Source organism: Staurois parvus, unplaced genomic scaffold (assembly GCF_062004578.1).
Source record: "Staurois parvus isolate SC_StPar_1 unplaced genomic scaffold, SC_StPar_1.0 ptg000365l, whole genome shotgun sequence".
Lineage (NCBI taxonomy): Eukaryota > Metazoa > Chordata > Amphibia > Anura > Ranidae > Staurois > Staurois parvus.
This window is the reverse complement of record NW_028318161.1, coordinates 2284349-2299085: the sequence shown is the minus strand read 5'-3', so window position 1 is coordinate 2299085 and position 14737 is coordinate 2284349. Positions and strand designations below refer to the sequence as shown.

Here is a 14737-nt window from a genome sequence, read left to right as displayed (position 1 = left end):
TGGTTAGGCACACAGTTAACCTTGTGATTATCCTAGATCAGTGGTCACTAAATGGCGGACTGCTGATCCATGAATGGCCACAGCAGCGCTGCCGCCTGGACCGCCAGCCCGCAATGACAGATCAGCCACTGAGCAGGGCGGTCATCATGGCAACATGACATCACGTGTGCGCCCCGCCCCTTTCAGCTCACTGTCTCTCTGGCTTCCACTCCCTGCCTGTACACAAGCGTCCAGCAAGGTTCCCGGCACAGCTCCTGTCTGCCCTCAAGGTAGGTTGTACTCTTACAGGGGCACTCTGATGGGCACATTGAATGTTAAGGGGCTCTCTGATGGACACATTTTATGTTAAGGGGCACTCTGATGGAACATAGAATGTGCTTATCAGAGTGCCCCTTAACAAAAAATGTATCCATCAGAGTGCCCCTTAATATAATTGTGTTTATCAGAGTGCTCCTTAATATAAATGTGCCCATCAAAGTGCCCCTTAACATAAAATGTGCCCATTAGCATGCCCCTTATTTTGTGTTAAGAGGCACTCTGACGGGCACATTTTATGTTAAGGGACGCTCTGATGAGCACATTTTATGTTAAGGGGCACTCTGAGGGCCCCATTTTATGTTCTATCTATCTATCTATCTATCTATCTATCTATCTATCTATTCATTTCAGTCGTATCCGACCCTTGCTGATTGCATGGACCGTCACTCGTAAGCGTCTTTTTCCATAAATTCTCTTAGCAATTATTTTAAAGGGTAGGTTGCCAGGTCTTTCCCCAACCCCTACCATGCAGGAGATCCCGCATGACCAGGGATAAAACTAGGACAATTTAGTTAGGAGCCAATTAACCTACCGGCATGTCTTTGGAGTGTAGGAGGAATCCGGAGTACCCAGAGGAAACCCATGCAAGTACAGGGAGAACATGCAAACTCCATGCAAGAGGCGCCATGGTTGGGAATTAAACCCATGACCCATTTACTGCACGGCAGACGTGCTAACCATTAAGCCACTGTGCCGTGCCATTTTATGTTAAAGGGGCACAAATGGGCACATACTGTGAAAAGGGGCACTCTGATGGGTACATATGATGTAAAGGGGCACTCTGATGGGGTAATATGATAGAGAGGGGTACTTTGGGTATAAGGGGGCACTCTGACGAGAATACCTGATGTAGGGTGGCAATGTGATGAGGATACCTGATGTAAAGTAGCACTCTGATGGGCACATCTGATGTGATGGGAATACATGATGTAAAGTTGCACTCTGCTGATGACACCTAATGTAAGGTGGTAGTATAGTGACAGTGTATATTTTTAGCACTGATCACTGTATTAGTGTCACTGGTTCACACAAAGTGTCAGTTAGTGTCAGATTGTCCGCTGCAATATCGCAGTCCCGCTATAATTAGCTGATCGCTGCCATTACTAGTATAAAAAAGAAATAATCCATTATATATTCCATAATTTGTAGACACTACAACTTTTGCGCAAACCAATTAATATACACTTTTTTTTACCAAGAATATGTAGCAGAATGCATATTAGCCTAATTTTATAAAGAAATTAGATTTTTACAATTTTTTATTGGATATGTTTGATAGCAGAAAGTATAAGATATTGTTCTTTTTCAAAACTGACGGTATTTTTTGTTTATAGTGCAAAAAATAAAAAACCCAATGGTGAGCAAATACCGCCAAAAGAAAGCTCTATTTGTGGGGAAAAAAATGACATAAATATCATTCATGTACATCATTGCATGACCACACAACTGTCAGTGCATTATAGCAAAAAATGGCCTGGTCATGAAGAGAGATATATCTTCTGGAGGTCAAGTGGAAAAATTAGCTTTTTTTTCATCAGCAAAGCAGGGATTCAGTTTTAGTTTATATAGTATGTGAAAGTGCACAACTGAACTGCTTTACCACTGCAGGCTGTTCTGGAATCAGTACAACAAAAGTAACATGCTCTACAGACGCCACAAAAAATAGCAAACTGGAAAATATAAATGAAAGGATGAAATTATAAAATTAGTAGTTAAACCAAACACATTTTTACAGCTACTCTGTCTAATCTGTGGAGAATGGATGTTGGCCCACTAATCACTATTTTAATTTGCTTTGTGAAGCAATTTGCAGCATAAAAAAGCAAGATGATATTTGGTCAGTGTTTCTACCATCTAGAGGCATATAAATGATATACTGTATGGTAAATTCACTCCTGCAACGGGAACAAGGACCGCTTTTCCAATCCCCTTAATGACAGAGCTCTGCAACTGATATCACAACCCGGGAAGCAAATTACAGGTATACATTCTCAAGTGCAGAGATTCCACTTATCAATTAAAGTGTAGCCCTGCTTTCGTGGAAAAAAAAAAGTAAAGAAAAAATAATCATCTAGCATATACAATTGCTACACAAGCTATATTGTAATTGAATGTTATTAAAAATTACCTTTCCTTTTCAATCTGCAGCTGCTGTAATTTACTGTAAAATTGAATGAAATATGAAAATCTGGAAGCATTCTGTACGCTATCGGTAAACAGAAAGCCCCCAGAGATGCCATTACCTGCTTCTGTAATTGGTTCACTGATTTTTACTAGAGGTCTGTGTTAAGATACAAGTCAAAGTTTAGACATTGCCTGCAATAGGAATTTCAGGTTTGGTGAGATACTGCCCAGGGGTTAAATACTTCTAAAGGGACACAGACCCTGCTGTTTTTCCCATTCGAATACTGAGAGTGTACCAGAAAATTATAATGAACCCATCCCTCCTATTTGACTCATTTCTACAGAGCAACAATAGGTACGAATCTGCAACAAAGTGGGGTAACATTTCTGCAATGGACCACCCAGAGGGCATTGTTTTTTCTCAACAAAACTGGAGTAACTCTTTTTAAAGTGAATCTAAAGTCAAAGTTTTTTTTTTTTGTTAGAGAAGGTAGGGGATGGTAAATCCATGTCAGTTTTTTTTCTGTATTTGGCCCTTTGGGAGATTCCCTTTCACCTCCATACACGGACACAACAGGAAGTAAGAGGGAATATCCCGAGACATTTCTTGCAGCAACCGGTTTCCCCATTTGAAAATGTATCCTTACTTTCTGAAGAGAACTGCAAAATTATAGATTTACCATTTTGTCCTGGGGACATTGGTCAATAGGACATAGAAAGGGTCATCCACCCCAGCAGGTACCCAGAAAGCAATAATAATCTAAAAGAGGTTCTATATCCACCTTTGCGTTCTGGTAGAAATTATCCCTGTGGATCCTATAGAACGTATGTTCTGATGACTTCCACACTAAGCAAGGAAAGGCATTCCTCAAACATAATGAAAATAAACAGACTTTTGTTTGCATGAAATGTCTTGTTTGCCTTTTTTTTTTAAAGCAGGCAATAGTCAAATTGTGCCCCAGGTCTGAAGTTACCATTAGAACAGTAAAGTGTTTAAGGTTCTGATCACTATACTGTGGTAGTTCTCACCCAGATTCCAGCATGCTCCACCGTGTCACAGAGTTTCTTATGCTTTCTTCTCCACTGACAGGTTTCAGATTTGTTTCTCCATCAACTCTTAAAGCAGTGTTTAATGGAATGTAGTCTTTTCCCTCCTATGGCAGATATGTAAAGCAAGTTAGGTTTAGGCTAAAAAGATAGGTTTGGAAAAAGAAAACTGCTCTGAGGATGCAGTATATATACGTATATATATATATATATATATATATACACAGTATCTCACAGAACTGAGTACACCCCTCACGTTTTTGTAAATATTTTACTATATCTTTTCATGACTGTTGTCCCAGAAGGAAGCCTCTTCTAAAGTTGATGCACAAGAAAGCCCCCAAACAGTTTGCTGAAGACAAGCAGACTAAGGACATGAATTAATGGAACCATGTCCTGTGGTCTGATGAGACCAAGATAAATGTATTTGGTTCAGATGGTGTCAAGCGTGTGTGGCTGCAACCAGGTGAGGAGTACACAGACAAGTGTGTCTTGCCTACTGACAAGCATGGTGGTGGGAGTGCCATGGTGTGGGGCTGCATGAGTGCTGCTGCCACTGGGGAGCTACAGTTCATTGGGGGAACCATGAACGCCAACATGTACTGTGACATACTGAAGCAGAGCATGATCCCCTCCCTTCGGAGACTGGGCCGCAGGGCACTATTCCAACATGATAATGACCCCAGACACACCTCCAAGACGGCCACTGCCTTGCTAAAGAAGCTGAGGGTAAAGGTGATGGACTGGCCAAGCATGTCTCCAGACCTAAACCCTATTGAGCATCTGTGGGGCATCCTCAAAAGGAAGGTGGAGGAGAGCAAGGTCTCTAACATCCACCAGCTCTGTGATGTCGTCATGAAGGAGTGCAAGAGGACTCCAGTGGCAACCTGTGAAGCTATGGTGAACTCCATGCCCAAGAGGGTTAAGGCATTGCTGGAAAATAATGGTGGCCACACAAAATATTGACACTTTGGGCCCAATTTGGACATTTTCATTTAGGGGTGTACTCACTTTTGTTGCCAGTGGTTTAGACATTAATGGCTGTGTGTTGAGTTGTTTTGAGGGGACAGAAAATTTACACTGTTATACAAGCTGTACACTCACATTGTAGCAAAGTGTAATTTCTTCAGTGTTGTCACAGGAAAAGATATAATAAAATATTTATAAAAATGTGAGGGGTGTACTCACTTCTGTGAGATACTGTAAATACAGTATATTAAACATTCTGTTTGCTCAGATTCAGAATTTGCTGGCATATTTAGTCTCTTAGAACAGGTGCAAGTTGTGTATTAAAAGTCAGGTTCTCACTGCTGATAACAGAACATATGTTCTCCTTAAAGCTCTTGCTTACATTTGCCAACTACTTATCAACCAATACGCTGCTGACTTTCCAAGACCACCAGTCATGAACTGCTGTAGTTGAAAAATATTCATTCAGTCAGTACAGTGCACTATTGCTATCTGAAGTATTTGCTTACACTTACAGCATAGCTCAAGTACTCATTCACCCACAAAGATGTTTATCAATTTTCTTGGGAAAAAAAAATTTGTGCGAATGACACCAATTATTCTCTTTTTACTTTTTCTATGGAGAAAAAAGAAAAAGAATATCACAGCATATGCGTGAATTTCTAGAAGATGGTCACAACAGGTCTGAAACCTCTAAAGCTTTCTACATGAGCAAATGTCTTGTATTGTTCTTTATGAGACACTTCATCTTCAGTGACCAGCTGAGTGGTGTCTTCCTATCTGCTCATTTTTAGCTGGACTGGGTGATGAGCTAACTTTTACGGGGCACCAGTGGACAATGCTGGCCAAAGCTTGTTGAGGATATTAATGATCAGTTAGGTTGGTCCTATTGCTATTGTATTTCTCCTGGGAAAACAGCATCAAAATATATACAGAAAAAAAACCCTGCCTTTCTCCATATTCTTAAAAATAAGTGGTTGTCCAGTACATGAGCAATTACGCCCTTATGTTTCGGGCAGCCTCGTGAATTGTGTAGAAGAGAGCCTTCCAAAATTTACATTTGGCTTTACGCCTTCAAAAACAGACAACAACCTGGAAAGTAAAATACACAAGTAGGAGGAAGATTCACTTGCAAAAAGGCTAGGAATTTACGGTATAAGTCTCTCAGTTTTCCCTCTGTTTCGACAAACATGTAACTATGAGAGGCACCCGATTTTATATAATAATAAAAAAGAGACAACAGATAAACAAACCTGTTGAACATTGGCTTGGAGTAGATCTCCTAAGCGCTGCACTAGTTCTGTAAAGGTGGGTCTGTCTGTTGGGACTCCTTGCCAGCAATCTAGCATCGTCTGGTACCTAAGAAAGAAACAATGAATGAATGCGCTTTCTTCCCAAAGAAGTAAGTCTACTTTTTGTTACATCAAAGGAATCTTTTTGTGTTATTTTTGCACAATTTTATTTCTAATTATTTTAAATGGAATCCTGGGTTTCATCCCTGGTGATGCTCTGCCAGGCCTCTACTGCAACTGTCTTCAGTTCCTGCTTGTTCTTGGGGCATTTTCCCTTCAGTTTTGTCTGAAATGCATGCTCAATTGGATTCAGGTCAAGTAATTGACTTGGCCATTGCATTACATTCCACTTCTTTCCCTTAAAAAACTCTTTGGTTGCTTTTGCAGTATGCTTTGGGTCATTGTCCATCTGCACTGTGAAGCGGCGTCCAATGAGTTCTGAAGCATTTGGCTGAATATGAGCAGATAATATTGCCCGAAACACTTCAGAATTCATCCTGCTGCTTTTGTCAGCAGTCACATCATCAATAAATACAAGAGAACCAGTTCCATTGGCAGCCATACATGCCCACGCCATGACACTACCACCACCATGCTTCACCGATGAGGTGGTATGCTTAGGATCATGAGCAGTTCCTTTCCTTCTCCATACTCTTCTCTTCCCATCACTCTGGTACAAGTTGATCTTGGTCTCATCTGTCCATAGGATGTTGTTCCAGAACTGTGAAGGCTTTTTCAGATGTCGTTTGGCAAACTCTAATCTGGCCTTCCTGTTTTTGAGGCTCACCAATGGTTTACATCTTGTGGTGAACCCTCTGTATTCACTCTGGTGAAGTCTTCTCTTGATTGTTGACTTTGACACACAAACACCTACCTCCTGGAGAGTGTTCTTGATCTGGCCAACTGTTGTGAAGGGTGTTTTCTTCACCAGGGAAAGAATTCTTCGGTCATCCACCACAGTTGTTTTCCGTGGTCTTCCGGGTCTTTTGGTGTTGCTGAGCTCGCTGGTGCATTCCTTCTTTTTAAGAATGTTCCAAACAGTTGTTTTGGCCACGCCTAATGTTTTTGCTATCTCTCTGATGGGTTTCTTTTGTTTTTTCAGCCTAATGATGGCTTGCTTCACTGATAGTGACAGCTCTTTGGATCTCATCTTGAGAGTTGACAGCAACAGATTCCAAATGCAAATAGCACACTTGAAATGAACTCTGGACCTTTTATCTGCTCATTGTAATTGGGATAATGAGGGAATAACACACACCTGGCCATGGAACAGCTGAGAAGCCAATTGTCCCATTACTTTTGGTCCCTTAACAAGTGGGAGGCACATATGCAAACTGTTGTAATTCCTACACCGTTCACTTGATTTGGATGTAAATACCCTCAAATTAAAGCTGACAGTCTGCAGTTAAAGCACATCTTGCTTGTTTCATTTCACATCCATTGTGATGGTGTATAGAGCCAAAAATGTTAGAATTGTGTCGATGTCCCAATATTTATGGACCTGACTGTATATAAATAATATAGAACTGCTATCTTCTTTATTTTTCAATTATATACAACATAAAGAAGGCCTACTCTCTAGTAGAGTCCAAGATGTAGTCGAATCCTCCCTTCTCCCCTATAAACAATGACTGCAATAATCTTTGGTCTTGACCTCTCCAATCCATCTGTTCTTTCTCTTACCTTTTTTTATTGATTGGTATAATTTGGCCTTCGTCTATTGTCAAATTTTTAAGTTGCCAATAAATACTCTATATTTGCATTTACAACATATTGAAGTGTATAGTGTATTTTATAATATGTAATGTCAACAAACATAATCATACATTTCAGGAGTGCAGTACTCTGGAGGTCTCATCCGGGTCCCTTCCTTCAGTCGGCAGCAGAAGTCCTCATCAATCTGTACACCAGGGTAAGGAGAAGCACCTACACCAGAAATAAATATAAATGTAATAAAATCATCATCTATCAATTTAGTTATACCTTCTAAAAAGTATGGGGAGGTCATGAGAAATTATGTCTATTAGTGTCAATGAGATAGGCACTAGGCCAAATATTGAGGATGAATCTTCCCAAAGGGGATACAGACAACAATAAAAAAAAACTCAGAGAGGTTTTGACCTATCCAGGCAATATTCAAAACAAAAAAAAGTTTTGGCTAGAAATACGCTGGAACAAGTATGAACAAGATCAGGAGTTCTGCTTATTCTAATCTACATGTTCCATTTCAGTGACTTAAAAAGTACTGAACGATTGACAGCAAGGAGCTAGTATTTTCAAAAGAAAGTCAGCCTAAATTTGGGCCTTCCTCTTACATTGACAGCAATAAAAAGGTATACAAAGATTTTGTTACAGGTCATGTTTCTTACAATTGAAACAGACATAAGAACTAACACCAAACATAAAAACAAGTTGTGAAATAAAAAAACTAAGCTTACGACTGAGCAATGAAAGTAAAAGGGTACAACAATATATTGAAGAATTTAAAATATAAATCTGCGCTAAGAGTATAAAGTGCAAATAAATAGCAGCTGAACACTACACCTCGATACCGGGCAATCAGAAATAATGTACATATAAAGTGCAGTGCTTAACAAAATCACAAACAATTAGTGAAAAATATGCATGTGTAAGTGCCCCTAATTATGTCATTTATGACAAAACGTGTAGGGCGGAGCCATGTACACACGCTACTACGCATGCGTGACTGGCCGGTGGCCATTTTTGATGCTAGAAAGATTTGATTTTTCATTTGTACATGCTTACCTATCTCTATTATTGTGTGAGTGCAACCATATTTGAAGTAAAATGTTATACTAAGGATTTTACACTATGTGGAGCAATCTTCTTTTGCATGTTTTTTGCCATGTGTTTGGGTCCCATTTGGACTGGTTATAGGTACCCTAACTAGGGATCATTGTAGGAGGATCTTTGGCATTTCTCTTTTGGGGATCCAGAGGAAGATTCGGCTTTCCAGCCTTTCTGGTTGTTATAGAACAAAGCGCGATTGACCACTTTTAACAGGGGGTCATACCTTTCTGGTAAGCCTTTAATGCGAGTGATTGGTGACACATCAGCTATCCTTGGATTTTTCCTGTTTCATCAAGGCCTTTGGGGACTTTTTTCTTTATTAGAAATTTTATGATGGACAATAATATATTGAAAGCTATCCATTCTGCATATCTAACATCTTTCATGTGTTCTACACATTTTATAGATAAACTCGTATGTTCATGAAATATTTATACTCTCTATTTTTCAGGCATGGCCTTGTGAAATAGCCATAAAAGGTTAACCAACCTGTTTATATTTTCAAGAAGATCTCAGATACCAAAATCACACACCAAAGCAAACAGTGTCATACAGCGACTGTGCCAGCTCTTGTTTTGGCAGGGCATGTAGTGGGACAAGCTAAACACTCAGTAATGCACCAAAACCGCAGCAACGCTTGTGCTGTTCGAGACAAGGACTTCAATAATAAAATACTGCCAAAATTTTCCACTTCTAGGAAGCTGTCTTGTTCCCAGACATGATGTTTTAGACCATGCTGGAGACCCAGTTGCAGATGTAAAATAGTAAGAGCCATTTATTGTGTATTTGTGATAGGGATCAATTTTGCATTCTGCACATTGATTCTTTAAACATTGCAGGAATACTGAATATTCACCGATACTAGCTAATTTTTTAAACATTTTTCTTTATTCTCTTTAATAATAAAGCAGTATCAATAGTAATGCTAATGTACTTTGACTTAAAGTTACTTTCATTTAATCCCTTCATGCCTAAGAGTAAAACAAATCTTAATGTTAAGTAAAATTTTGCAACTTTGACATGTGTTAGTAAAACCGTACATATCATCACAATTACTGTGTATCCAGGTAGATTATACCTTGGTTTTTTTTTCAGGACAAATCGGGCTTTTAATTGGTGGTGAATGATAATGGATATATCCTGATTTTTTTTTTTATTATCCAAGGAAAACTAGCCCAAAATAGTAAAAAAAAGGTTTTCTTTAATTTAGCTGTGTGCTTCTTGTTACTACCATAACCTACCACCAAAGAGCAACCCATAATAAATTTTCCAGCTCCTGATGATCACAGTAATATACATATGTGTATTTTATTAGTGTGCATTTTTCTTTTTTTTTGTCCTACCTAAAACACTGACACTAACTGACACTTATACTAATTAAAAAAAAAAGAAAAATCCTGACCTTTGACCATAACCCTTGACCCTGACCTTGACCCAAACACAAACACAAATCCTGGCACTGACCTAGATCAAACCTTGATCTAGGTATTTTTTTCTTTATTTTTTCATTTATTTCTTAATGTTTATTTATCTTTTTTTTTTTTTACACACAGCTTTTGTCTCTGCAAGGATACAATGTATCTCTCTCCTCCATTCAGAGAGAAAGAAAACACAGGGGCGGGCTGACTGATCACTGTGATAGCTAATCAGAGGCTATCACAATGATCAGGTGACCCGTAATCGGAAGTTCCGGGTCCCGATCATTAGTATGAGACACAAGGCTCTCAGTCTTTGTGTTGGGAGCGTGCTGTGTGGTGCGCTCCCAGTACAAAGAAGGATACACAAATATGCGGTCCCACAGAAAGAAGCCCAGTTCTGTGAGGCTGCATATTTGCGTGACAACAGCGCCAAGATGTTAAAGTGTATGTCTAGCCAAAAATAGTATTTTTTAGTTTTGGATAGATGTGGGAAGGATTAGATCTCCAATCAGTTTTTTTAATATAGGACACCGTTAGAGAGAAATACCTTTACTTTCTGTTTTCTGGACAATGGTTTCATCAGACAGGAAGTGAAAATCTGCAATAGGGCTACAGAGGAAATACAAATCTGAAGGGATTTTAGCCTTTACCTACTTTACTAAAGAAAATCTCCTCCATTTCTGTCTATGTTACTTTGGGGAGTCACCATCATATCTTACATGGTTCAACCCAGAAGGACAGGAAGGGAGGATAAATCTAAAGGAGGCCTGGACAACAGTAAAAACTTGACAAGGTTTATAACCCTTCTTCACTCTAAAACTAAGAAAAACATTTTTCTGAACATACAGTTTAAACTATATAATGCAGACATTAGTGATGGTGTAATTTATATCAATAAATCCATATATTCAAGGGGCGTTCAAGTCAAACCAGGACTTTTAATTCTACAGCTATAAAATGGGATGCTAGCATGGCGGTAATACGCACAGTAGTAAATGGCAAGTGTGACCTATTACTGATAGGCGGCACACGTGTCGTGGTCCAGTCCAGAGACCATTACTGAAAATGGCAGACAACAGCATTAGTGCATGCATGGAACAGCGTGTGGTAATGAAGTTATTTGTGAACAAAACCTGCAGATATCTACAGAAGACTTCAAGCACAGTATAATGATGAGACGCTCAGCTGCAGTAAGACATTTGAATGGTGTAAATGTTTCAAAGATAGCTGTGCGTCAGTCAGTGATGATCCCGGCCGTGGTGGCTCCCAACCCATAGCAGTCATTCCTGTGAACATTCAGCATGTGAAACGCCTGATGATGAATCGATGCACAAGAAATTGCACAAGAGACAAATCTTTCTGTAGGAACAGTGAATACAATGATGACGAAGTGAAGCAGGCTGTCCTAGGATGGTTCAGACGCACTGACAAATCTTTTGATGCCGAAGCTTTCCAGACATTAGTTAAATGCTGCGATAAGTGTATGAAGAAAGCAGGGGAGTATTCAAAAATAAATAGTTTCCACTCTTTGAAAGTTGTTCTTTTATTATATAAACTCAAAAATCCCGGTTTGACTTGAACACCCGTTGAATTTACTATACTCAGGTACATGAATAGTCAGTTGTAAATAGTTACTGCAGCTTATATATTTATTGCTCTTTTAAATTGATATAGGCCCAGCTGTGGTTCTCTGTATTTGTGTCACTGGGAATGTGCAATGGAAATCTATCAACACAATACTGGATTACAGTCTTTATGTCATCAGGTCACATGGACAATGGCTTTTACCACTAAGCTTTTTAATAGATCAAATTACTCATTCAAAATTCAAATCAGGTTATGTTTATTTCTGTAACTTACCTAATGAAAAAATCTCCCAGAGCAGCACGCCAAAAGACCACACATCACTCTGTGTTGTGTAGATTTTATCAAAAATAGCTTCAGGTGCCATCCATTTAAGAGGTAACCTAGCCTGTGAAGAGGGAAAACATCCATCAACATTCCATTGACATAAACTGAGCACTCATTCTTGACTCCCAGGAGTTTGTGTAGGCAAAAAAAGAAACACTGTCTGGAGATTGCTGATGGTTATTATCATTGTCAGAGGTGTATGTTTCACTAAGTGGAGCGCTTTTACATAACTCACTATACTTGTCAGTCACTGACATCATCCGACTATTGTTTTCCATAGCCCTTGACTTTTGTATTGGAGGTGTACAAGGTGACTGAACAACACTTTACACATAGATGTCTACCTGATAAAAAGTTCTCTATACAATGAAAGTATGCACGGAGGTCTTGACAATTGGGCATCAGTCACATGGTTGTATTGATTTATTCAGGATCCTGCTGGCAGTGAGATCCTGTGTAAAACAGTGCGCATATGCTGTACATATGTAATGTTTGTGCTGGCATTTACATACTAGACATGTTCGTTTCATTTCATTACGATTTTCTTTTGGACCAAAATTTCGTTTTCGGAGATATTTATGTATACAAATCTACGAATGGACATAGTAATAAATGTCAACAAATCCGAAAAAATAGTTATAATGAAATTAACAAATGCATTTGTTTCATTCATTTTATCAGGATGACATCACATAATGAGATAGTAGTTTGGGCTCATGGGGAATTTAATAAAATTTTTGACTTTGATCGGTAATTCGGATTCGGATAACGGATGGATCCAAATTTCATTCCATTTGCCAATTTGAAAGCACATGATGCTAGTCGATATTGTTCAAGCAACTCATGCCATTTCTCTTCGTGGGTTGGATTAGCATCTGAAAATAATGAATCCCTCCGATTTGATCCATCCAATTTGATAATATATGAAATACATAGCAATATTCTGGAACAACTACTAACTTTTTTTTAATCCAGCCACACCATCAAAAATATGAAACGAATAACATAAACTAATTTTGAAAACGAATTGGTTCAACATAATGAATATGACGAAACAAAATTCTTCAATGAACGAATGCATCCAAAATGAAATGAAGCGAACATTTCTGGTGTGCACATGTCTATTACATACACACAGCATAAATGGACTGACTCAGGGTCAACAAGTAAATAATGAAAATATGTAGCCAGCTGAGCCACCATTGTTGATTACATACTATTGTTGTTTACATGTGGGCACTGAATGGGTTATTTAGCAGTGATGGCACAGAAAGACCTCAGGCAATTCTAACTGATTGATGGGCCAAGGTCATTCCACCACCACATGAATGACTCAGCCAGGGCCAATGTATAAACATCAATAGTGGGTAATTGGCAGCAGCACCACCACTGGCTATGCAGTGTAGATATATACTGTACATGCTGGCTCTGAGCAGCAGCAGCAAATAGGGTCCATGTACAGTGTACACATGCAAACATTATTGCAATCATTTACTTGTTACAGTGTAAAACATGGTCCCAAATATGACCCCTTGTTCTGCTCTGCATAGCTGTAACTATACTTTAACCCCTTGGAGCCGGAGCCTCCCGGCCCTTCAAGGGTTTCAGAAGCCGGGAGGGTCATGTGACCGCCGTGATTCGCCGTCATGGTGATCACATGATCAGGAAAAGTCCCGATCGAAAAAGGAGATCGGGACCATTCCCCGAGTACTGGACATGTGTGCTGGGAGCGCACAGGGCATGTGCTTTCAGCACATATGTTTTTCTTAATTGCACGCAAAAGTGCAACTGCTCGGCGTTCAGGCCCAGACGCTGGGAGGCCGCATGCGGCCAGCGCCAAGAGTTTAAGTAATAAAGATGTTTGTGATCACTTTCAGCTTAACACACCCTGATATGAAAGGTAAAATTAATAACTTTCAAGCAGCCTTTCTTAGCCTTTTCAGCACAGGGGAACCTTGAATAACTTTCCAGTCTCAGGAACCCCCTGCTATAAATGGCTATATTTACAACTCATGATACATTAGTGTGATGTTCACTGGGAAGAATTACCCCCTTACAGATAGCTAAAAAAATCAATGATGTCAGTGGGAAGATATCTGTAAAAAATGATTGTGAAAAAATAAAGTATCCCCACTACATAGGACATATATGTTCTAACAAGGGATTAGACTGTTGTGATATGCATGTATATTGGATTATGTCTGGAGTGATAGGGAGGTGCAGAAAACTATGTATGTATTTGTATATTCACAAAAAAGTCCCTACAAATCTGGCAAAATTACAAGAGAAAATAATTATATTTTACTACATGTAATTGGGTATATTTATTAAATGTAATGTGATTGATTTGCTAAAGGCACATACTGTAGAGTGAGCACTTTGCAAGTGAAGTTGCTCCAAAGTTTAGTAAATGAGGTGGAGCTCTACTGTCTTCCAGCATCCAATCATGTTCAAGCACAAATGCTGTTTTTTTCCTTGCATGTGATTGGGTATTCTTTGTACAGTACAGCTTTACCTTATGTACTAAGCTCTGAAGCAACTTGCAAATTGTCTATTTGCCTTAAAGTAGAACTATAGGAAACCCTTTTTTTTCATTTTGGATAGAGTAATGGAGGGTTAGAACCCCTGTTAGTTTCATTATTTCATTTTTTGCCATGTGTGTTGGAACAACCCAACATTTGTGATTTTCTTAAACTTTCATTTTCAATGATAATGGTAAACAGGACAAATAGAGAGTGTGAATCAAATTGGGGGCACAGACAACAATTAAAGCCTGAAAAAAGTTTTTCCTTTAGTAAATCAGCCCCAGTGTTTTCCACATTTAGGTTTCAATGCATTCCTGTTGGG

General features: G+C 39.1%; 1 protein-coding gene across 1 annotated transcript in view; it reads right to left on the bottom strand.

Annotated features, from left to right (window-relative positions):
* The window catches only part of LOC149456268 (vascular endothelial growth factor receptor kdr-like), a 279835-nt gene that overhangs the window by 27561 nt on the left and 237537 nt on the right, over positions 1-14737 (bottom strand). The window contains exons 24-27 of the mRNA XM_089685194.1: positions 11840-11951; positions 7577-7676; positions 5712-5817; positions 3472-3596 (exon numbers count right to left, since the gene is read on the bottom strand). Coding sequence (XP_089541320.1) covers positions 3472-3596; positions 5712-5817; positions 7577-7676; positions 11840-11951 — 443 coding nt within the window. The remainder of the gene's footprint in view (positions 1-3471; positions 3597-5711; positions 5818-7576; positions 7677-11839; positions 11952-14737) is intronic.